Below are 9,462 nucleotides of genomic sequence, written 5' to 3'. Positions count from 1 at the left end.
TTTTTTTTTTTTTTTTTTTTTTTTTTTTTTTTTTTTTTTTTTTTTTTGTAGTCAGAATCAAATGTCAGCCCAAAGCAATCACCCTAGCTAGGGCTGATTGAGAGGCTGACGAAAAACGCCAACCCCGTTTGAACACGGGAAAAGGTAAAGAAAAGGATTACCTATGATTTCCAAGAGGGTCGATAGAGGGAACTGTAACTGCCAGGGTCTTGTCATCCCGAAATCGAAGGGAAGGAAGACAGGATAGGAGAAAGCCAGCCGTTCCGAGAACGAACCTTATCCCTTCAGGATAAAATCCGCCCTCGGCGGGAATTGACCCCGCGGCCTGGCGTTTACAAAGGCAGATGCTCTACCCACCAAGCCAACCAGGCTGGCGTCCCTATGCATTTAATAAACGCAGGATCAACTTAAAGAATAAGCACATGATTAATTTGGTTGTTTCAGGGGGGACCATGCCTTGTACCTTAGTAGGAAGGTACTTTTCAAATTCAAAATAGTTTCCCTTTCATCCGGTTCTTAGTGTCCTCATCCTTCTCCTTGACTTTACTGCTCAGCTGTTTTAGCATGGAACTAACAGGCCCGAGCATTGTGCTATCCAGGGCGGCGACGCGCTTCAAATCCGCGCCTGCCTCCTCACAATTCCACACGTTCATGTGAGCTTTGCCGCGCCGGAAGAGGGCCTTGATGTTATCTGTGGGGGGAGAGAGTTAGGTTGTGTTTATGTAACGGGTTGAGCTAGGCAAGGTTGGTAAACTTGCCTTGTTTTTAAGTTACCTCTCCCATGCCAAACTGTAGTTGTTTTTAAGTTACCTCTCCCATGCCAAACTGTAGAAACAATGTCCTGTCTTACCTAGTCCTGTATCAACTCAACCCGGTACATAACCACAACCTTTATCAGATGTTTGAGAGTGAGCTGCTCAGACCAGACCCGTAGGAGAAAAGACCTATACGGGACATCCCTTGGAGGCGTTCCCATGGGGTTTGTATGAGTAGGGAGACGAGACACCCGTACAGGCTGGGCGTGTACATGTTTCCTATCAGGTTGGCAAGGTAGAGCCCCGGTTTCGTCAGGCGCTCGAAGGATTGCTTACTATGGCTCATGAAGTATTGTTCGATGTCCCGGTTGAAGTACGTGTCTTCGAGGTTTTTTATGTGAGCGAAAGCTTCCGCACCTTCGTATTCCGTCCTGTCTGTGGCCGAGATGAAGTCATTGTATGCGAGCCGAGCTAAGGACTTCTGTACAAGCTACTATGGCTCATGAAGTATTGTTCGATGTCCCGGTTGAAGTACGTGTCTTCGAGGTTTTTTATGTGAGCGAAAGCTTCCGCACCTTCATATTCCGTCCTATCTGTGGCCGAGATGAAGTCATTGTATGCGAGCCGAGCTAAGGACTTCTGTACAAGTTATGGCTCATGAAGTATTGTTCGATGTCCCGGTTGAAGTACGTGTCTTCGAGGTTTTTTATGTGAGCGAAAGCTTCCGCACCTTCGTACTGTGACCTATCTGTGGCCGAGATGAAGTCATTGTATGCGAGCCGAGCTAAGGACTTCTGTACAAGCTTGCAGTACGGCGTGTGAAATAGAACCGCGTCAAAATCACCGAGGGAGAGTTCCTTCCCGGTTAGTTTCGCCGCCTTCGCGCGGTAGCCTTGGTAACAAGCGTCCAGCGCGCCTAGGTAGCATTGGATAGAGAGCTTCCCATCAACGACAGGGTACTCCGACGTGAGGTCCGGCTTGAAAAAGTCGTACGCGTGTTTGATGTAACTCGCCCGCAGGCCGCGGTCAAACACGAGCGGTGCGTGTGGCCCAATGACCATCGCGATAGCCCCGGCTCCGCCCGTGGGCCGCGCGCTGCCTTCTGCGTACACAGCAATGTCCGCGCAAACTACCACCGCGAGCCGGCCATCCCAGTAGCTAGACTCTATCCAGGCGATCGCGTTAAATAGCGCGTTCGTACCACCGTAACACGCGTTTGTTGTGTCAACGCCTTCAACGTTGAAGTTCCCACTTGAAGAGAACAACTCCATGAGAACCGTTTTCTGAACAGCGCGTTCGTACCACCGTAACACGCGTTTGTTGTGTCAACGCCTTCAACGTTGAAGTTCCCACTTGAAGAGAACAACTCCATTAGAACCGTTTTCACCGATTTCGACTTGTCAACAAGCGTTTCTGTTCCAACTTCCAGCCTTCCGATCTGAGCGTAGTCCAACTCGTAGCGATTCATCAAGTTGCTGACTACCGTGAGACAGATCGAATTGATGTCTTCCAGATCGCTGCAGAAGCCCATTTTGGCCTGACCCAGCCCGATGGTGTACTTGCCGGCGGAAACTTGATCGTGCTTCTCCAGCTCGGTTTGGTCGACGTATTGGGAGGGGAAATAGAACTCGATCCCGAGAATCCCCACGTTTTCGGGCCACTGATGAGACATGATTGGGGGTTTTACAGTTCGGTTCACAAAAGTTTGTCTAAAGACGGATGGTTTAAAAGTGTTTTCAGTTCGCTTACACAAAAATGTTGGTTGTCTAAAGATAGATGATTTAAAAGTGTTTTGAGTTTGCTTACAAAAAGTGTTAACTGTCTAAAAGTTATGAATTAGGTAACTACAAAACTTATTACCTTTATATGATACAATGGATACACGTTCCCGTTTTGATCTTATCCGACTCGAGTTTCATCCATCTCCGTGGACTTTTTCAAGGAAACAAGGAGAGTTTCCTTGAAAAAGTCCACGGAGATGGATGAAACTCGATTCGGATAAGATCAAAACCGGAACGTGTATCCATTGTATCATATAAAGGTAATAAGTTTTGTAGTTACCTAATTCATAACTTTATATATCGCCTATCCCTAAGAGACAGTTCTTTGTCTACTCACTTCAACATGAGTTGTTCCAAATAGCCCAGCGCGGTCGAGTACTTGTCCAGGGCACCCTGTATGTTTCCCGCTTTATACAGGGTGTTGCCATCCTCTTTGAGTTTGGGTATGGAGGCCAACTTCTCCGCTTCTGTCAGTTGCCAGGATTCCTGTTCGTATTCTTCGGGGGACTCTACTTGCAGAAGTTCTGAGGGAGAAGAGAGAAATAAGAAGGATTCAGAAGTTTTGTGATAAAAAAAAAAGAACAGAAGGGACAGTTAAGAGAAACTTTCCCTCTAAACCCTCTCCATCCAACACATCCTTGTCTGCCTCACACATGCCCACATCCGCTCCTCTTTGCCCCACCTCCCTCCCTATCCGACGATGTTGAAGGGGTTGATTATCTATTCCTATACTTCAAAACCCTCAATCTATTCAATCTAATGTAACCTAGGGATATCAGCGTGAACGACCTACTGCCCGTAGAGTTAAAGCGCTTTAAAGAGAAAAAAAAAGAGAGAGAGAAACTTTAGGCCAATTTTACGCCAGATATTGAGCCTCTCAAACATTGTTATTATTACCGAAAAAGCTCAAAACTCTGTGTGTGTCGCTTCTAACACCCCCCGGCAGTTTACAGACAGACACACGGACCAATGGCTGAAACTTTGGATTTAGGCTCTAGGGACCTCAAAACGTGTTTTGACACTAAAAACGGACTATCGAAAATTTGACCCGATTACCTTTCCTTCCTATAGGATTAGGAAAAGGGACCTCAAAACGTGTTTTGACACTAAAAACGGACCATCGAAAATTTGACCCGATTACATTACTTTCCTTCCTATAGGATAAGGAACGTAAAAAGAACAGAAGGGACAGTTAAGAGAAACTTTAGGCCAATTTTACGCCAGATATGGAGCCTCTCAAACATTGTTATTATTACCGAAAAAGCTCAAAACACTGTGTGTCGCTTCTAACACCTCCCGGCAAGCTTCATTTAATTTTGTTCCGTCTCACCTATGTATAATAAAATTAAATTTCCCTTCGTCTCACCTAAAAATTAAATTTCTTCTTACCTATAGTAAACGTCAGGTCTTGGCTTTTCTTGAGTAGTTCATTCAGGTCCTCATAGCCTCCCGGCAAGCTTCATTTAATTTTGTTCCGTCTCACCTATAATAAAATTAAATTTCCCTTCGTCTCACCTAAAAATTAAATTTCTTTTTACCTATAGTAAACGTCAGGTCTTGGCTTTTCTTGAGTAGTTCATTCAGGTCCTCATAGCCCGTGTGCATTTGTACACCACAGCAATGTCTCTTGGACTGTTCTGTCCCGTCAGCAGAATGTTTGGCGGCATCTCGTAGGGTCTTGGACACGAACGGGTAGGCGGAGACTAGCTGAAAACAAACGGAAAATGGGACTTGAAAACAAACGGAAAATGGAACTTAAAAACAAACGGAAAATGGAACTTGAGAACACACGGAAAATGGGACTTGAAAACACACGGAAAATGGGACTTGAAAACACACGGAAAATGGGACTTGAAAACACACGGGAAATGGGACTTTTTCATAAATAATTTGGAAAAAAAAACCATGTAAAAACTGTCCTCTTTTTTTTCCATGACGCTTTTCATAAATAAGTGATTTTACTACGATATTGAGGAGAAATTTATTTCCTCTGATTATACAGAGCGTTCGAAAAGTCTTGGAACCCCTGAATATTTCTTGAATGGCTAAATAAGATGAGAAGCTGAAATTTGGGATAATGTCTCGTGGACTGTTCTGGCCCGTCAGCAGAATGTTTGGCGGCATTAAGCGGAGACTAGCTGAAAAACACACGGAAAATGAGACATTTTTAATATATTTTTGAGGAAATTTTAGAAAGCTTTTTTTTTTTTTTTCTTTTCATACACATCGACATAAATCGTCATAATGTAATATAGGTACTGTGGCACTGGTATAACTAGTGCTGGAATATGGAAAGAGTTTCTAAAAAAATCTATGCCTCAGATGGGGTTCGAACCCATGCCATTCAGCTTACCACGCTAAGTCTCAACTACTGAAGTAAGTGTACCAATGGGTCATATTCTTTTGTGTTTATGCATTACTGTGGCTAAATTGAAAAGATATGTTCTCACCCTCCCTTTGCATGCCCTGCTACCACACACAGCGTTAAATGGAGTTTGATTATGTTTTGAGCCCGTAAATGCCAATTTTTCCTTGCTTGTCACTCACGTACATTAACCGCTCGGGAATCGAACCCGGGTCTATCGAATGATAGGCCAGTAGGATATGCTTTCGACTAGTGGTATCAAGTACCTAGGTTGCTGACAGCTCAATTATTTATTAAGGTATCTAATCTAGGTGATTTTTTTTGTAGGTACCTATTAGATAGGTATTGGATCTGGAATAAAAAATCTTGTATTCGGTCCTCTGAAAAAGACAAAATGTCTTACTTACAAGTGACCAGAAAGCACCTAAGTAAAGTGAAATAAATTTAATATAAAAAGAGATTTTTTGATAAATTAATAATGGAACTTTTACATACTTTTTTTATTTTATAAAAACAACTTCTAAGACATAAAAATCTGATAACTATATAAAAATAAATAAATAAATTATAAATAAGACGTTTCTACATTATTTCATGGTGAAAAAGAGTCTAACATACAATAGAAATAGAATCCTAATGTAACGAAAACAGTGTCATATTTTCCTTGTAAAATCAGTGAATTCCACTATTTTTCCCCCTTCAAGAGGTTTCATAGGGGAACTGTTACTGCCAAGGTCTTATCGTCCCGAAAGCGAAGAGACAAGGAAGACAGGATAGAAAAAAGCTAGCTTTTCCTTGTAAAATCAGTGAATTCCACTATTTTTCCCCCTTCAAGAGGTTTCATAGGGGAACTGTTACTGCCAAGGTCTTATCGTCCAGAAAGCGAAAAGACAAGGAAGACAGGATAGAAAAAAGCTAGTCGTTCCGAGAACGAACCTTATCCGTTTAGGATAAAATCCGCCCCGGGCGGGGATCGAACCCGCGGCCTAGCGCCTACAAGGCACTCTAAGCTAACTAGGCTGGCACATCAAAATTGAAATCTGAAGTTAGGTACACTCAATCCAGATTCCACAAGAAAAACATGACTGGAATAATAAGCTCTTTGGATCGTCACAAGTTTAATAGGAAAACCTTAGTCATATACTAGGGCAAAGTGTTTTAAACCAGGGCTGCCCAACTGGTCGATCATGGATTGATTTCAAGTCGATCACGACCAACACACCCAGAAGTGTTTGAACCTGGCAATATCATCTTACACACCCGATTACTCCAAACTTGTGGACTGACAGGATATACCTATCCTTGCCCTGGTGCATTCGACGGCATAACTACATTATACCATTATAAATACAGTGAGCTAAGATCTGAGGTAGCAACCAGAAATGTCTCTTGGACTGTTGTGTCCCGTCAGCAGAATGTTTGGCGGCATCTCGTAGGGTCTTGGACACGAACGGGTAGGCGGAGACTAGCTGAAAACAAACGGAAAATGGAAAAAAAAAGAAGTAAAAAAAAAAAAAAAAAAAAAAAAAAATGACATTGTAGCTGTAGACAAAAGGGTCAAAATAAACAGGACAGTCAGGTCTGAAAGGGACGAGGTTAAACACAGGGTCACACAATTGATACCTACTTAAAAGGGACAAGAAGGGAAGAAGAAGCAGGTCACAGAATCAATCAAGTGAAGGCTGTATGAATAAATCTCCGTTGGAATCAATAACCAAGCTTCCTTCTCAGTAGAAAGTACCTATCAGGATGTAAAAAATAAAAAGGAACTATGATAGGTAGATTATTCTACATGCAATCTCAACAGAACCATTAGGATATTTTTAAACACAAGCTGATGATGCTTATTATGTGAGTTCTGAACAAAGTACTCAATTGTTTGAATGAGATATTTCATTTATAATCTAGAGAAGATTTGTTTTGTGCATTTCTTTTTCTTTCTCACATGCAGATAAAAAAAAAAAAAATAATAATAATAAAGAGGAAAACAGGTACCCACAGATCTATACAAAGACACTCCAGAAAAAAGACATAGAAATAAGTAGGTATTGGGCACAGAATCAAATCTGAAGACTCAAAATAACCAAACAAAAATAACATAGCTCACCGATTTATCACAGACAAATTTGGAAATCTCCCCAATGGACATATGCTTGACAAGAGTCTCCCAAACTTCCAACTTGAACTTTTTGCCCAACACTAATTGCATAGGCTTGCCCAATTTGCGGCTATCATCAAGAATAGTGTTATCAGAGTCACACAGTTGAGTTACAAAATGAAAGTGAACCTGCACGGGGAAATCAACAGAAAAATTATTAGTACGGACAGCTTAGTTACAAAAGATCTGTAAAGGTCACAGTGTCCGACGTGAGGTCCGGCTTGAAAAAGTCGTACGCGTGTTTGATGTAACTCGCCCGCAGGCCGCGGTCAAACACGAGGGGTGCGTGAGGCCCAATGACCATCGCGATAGCCCCGGCTCCGCCCGTGGGCCGCGCGCTGCCTTCTGCGTACACAGCAATGTCCGCGCAAACTACCACCGCGAGCCGGCCATCCCAGTAGCTAGACTCTATCCAGGCGATCGCGTTAAATAGCGCGTTCGTACCACCGTAACACGCGTTTGTTGTGTCAACGCCTTCAACGTTGAAGTTCCCACTTGAAGAGAACAACTCCATGAGAACCGTTTTTACCGATTTGGATTTGTCAACAAGCGTTTCTGTTCCGACTTCCAAACGACCGATCTGAGCGTAGTCCAACTCGTAACGTTTCATCAAGTTGCTGACGACCGTGAGACAGATCGAATTGATGTCTTCCAGATCGCTGCAGAAGCCCATTTTGGCCTGACCCAGCCCGATGGTGTACTTGCCGGCGGAAACTTGATCGTGCTTCTCCAGCTCGGTTTGGTCGACGTATTGGGAGGGGAAATAGAACTCGATCCCGAGAATCCCCACGTTTTCGGGCCACTGATGAGACATGATTGGGGGTTTTACAGTTCGGTTCACAAAAGTTTGTCTAAAGACGGATGGTTTAAAAGTGTTTTCAGTTCGCTTACACAAAAATGTTGGTTGTCTAAAGATAGATGATTTAAAAGTGTTTTGAGTTTGCTTACAAAAAGTGTTAACTGTCTAAACAAAGATGGTTTAAAATTGTTTTCAGTTCGCTTACACAAAAGGTTAATTGTCTAAAGACAGTTGGTTTAAAAAGGTTTAAGCGTTTATAAACAGTTCATAAAAGGTTGTTGGGTTTGATGAAGGATCTTTATTTTATTTTTTCTTTCGTAATTATGTGGAAAACGAATAAATTAATATAGGGTAAAAGATTTTAAATCACAGCAAGTCTTTAGATTTTTTTTTTTCTTTTGAATGTTTATTACTAGTTTTAGAACGTTTAGTAGAACCACACAGATTTCGGGAAGTTAAACCAAATAACAAATTCAGTGTTTTGAGTCAAACAAATGATTGCTCGAACAATAGCAGTAAAGTTAAACAAGGCGTAAAAACTACACAAGTCTTTTTTATCAGAGATAGAGATTAAACAAAACAAGATTGCATTTAAATAAGGTAGGTAAGCAACAAGTAAAATGTTTAAATAAATTATAAATAGAAGAAAACAAAAACAGTGAGTTTACAAAAATAACAAATCTTCTCTAGATGTCAAAGGGTATTTTTTTCTTTCTTCTTTTCTTTTAAATAGAGTCTCAATAGATTTTTTATCAGATTTTAAAAATCGATTATATTATATTTTAAACAAAGTCCAATTTTTGTCAGAAAAAAAATATTTCACTCAGTCCTTGTTTTAGAAATGGCTTAATATTTTCTCTCAAAACTATCACTATGGAAGATATAATAAAACAAATAACTGTTCATTAATTTCCTCAATCGAAGTGTTTTCATTTATCCTCTCGCCACGGGCCAAATAACCCCGTGACAGGACCAAATTCAGAGTCAAGTCTCTCATTAGGTAAGTCGATTTGCAGGACTGTATTGAAAATTCAAGTCGATCTTCCTCTGAAAATTTGGGCACCCCGGGAATAGAGGGTGAAAACCCCATCACTCTAGATGTTAAACTTCACTACTAACACTCGAAACACCCAAGAAAACAGCCAAGCCATCTGGCCCTCTGTATTTGTATTATCGAGCTACTCAATGGCTATAACGCAAGGCTTCGCCTCATTTCACCCCGTTCACCGCCGTTCCCGCCTCATACTTCTTATAATGGCGCCGATGAAAGTCATCTATACTCTCCAAATAGTAGCTGCCGTCAAACAAGTACTCCCCGGGCGGCGTTTCCGACCGAAACGGATACTTGTGCAGATTCTCCTTCTTGGCGGCCAGAATACGCGTGAATTCCGCCGGTGGCACGGGGCGCCGTGCGTCCAAGCGGTCTTGCACGTCGGATAACTTCGTCACGAGTGTCTTTAGCGTGTCGACCGCGGCGCGATTGATATGTATGGAGAACATGGAGCTGCTCATCACCAAACGTTATCAGAGCTTAGAATCACTAACTTATCACTAGAAGTCGGAGAAATCAGAATCAAAATCGGCTTGAAGGACATTCGATTTCG

The 9,462-nt window shown here is 42.0% G+C and overlaps 2 protein-coding genes and 1 pseudogene across 2 annotated transcripts in view; all 3 read right to left on the bottom strand.

Moving 5' to 3' along the window:
- Positions 1-7,230, bottom strand: part of LOC108252203 (aryl-hydrocarbon-interacting protein-like 1) — a gene marked incomplete at its 5' end in the record, with an annotated part of 11,223 nt that extends 3,993 nt beyond the window's left edge. The window contains 3 exons of the mRNA XM_026822499.1: positions 2,874-3,060; positions 4,075-4,243; positions 7,009-7,230. Coding sequence (XP_026678300.1) covers positions 2,874-3,060; positions 4,075-4,243; positions 7,009-7,230 — 578 coding nt within the window. The remainder of the gene's footprint in view (positions 1-2,873; positions 3,061-4,074; positions 4,244-7,008) is intronic.
- LOC103507698 (hydroxymethylglutaryl-CoA synthase 1) lies at positions 895-2,573 on the bottom strand. The gene is made up of 3 exons (XM_017443445.2): positions 2,088-2,573; positions 1,494-1,986; positions 895-1,186 (listed from the first exon to the last, which is right to left on the bottom strand). Exons 1-3 carry the CDS (start codon positions 2,425-2,427, stop codon positions 895-897), a joined length of 1,125 nt encoding a protein of 374 aa, XP_017298934.1. The 5' UTR covers positions 2,428-2,573.
- Positions 7,231-7,234: 4 nt separating the features above from the next.
- LOC113466804 lies at positions 7,235-8,734 on the bottom strand (annotated as a pseudogene).
- Positions 8,735-9,462: the final 728 nt, after the last annotated feature.

Source organism: Diaphorina citri, unplaced genomic scaffold (assembly GCF_000475195.1).
Source record: "Diaphorina citri unplaced genomic scaffold, Diaci psyllid genome assembly version 1.1 scaffold336, whole genome shotgun sequence".
NCBI classification, from domain to species: Eukaryota; Metazoa; Arthropoda; class Insecta; order Hemiptera; family Psyllidae; genus Diaphorina; species Diaphorina citri.
This window is presented reverse-complemented; position numbering and strand designations above follow the sequence as displayed.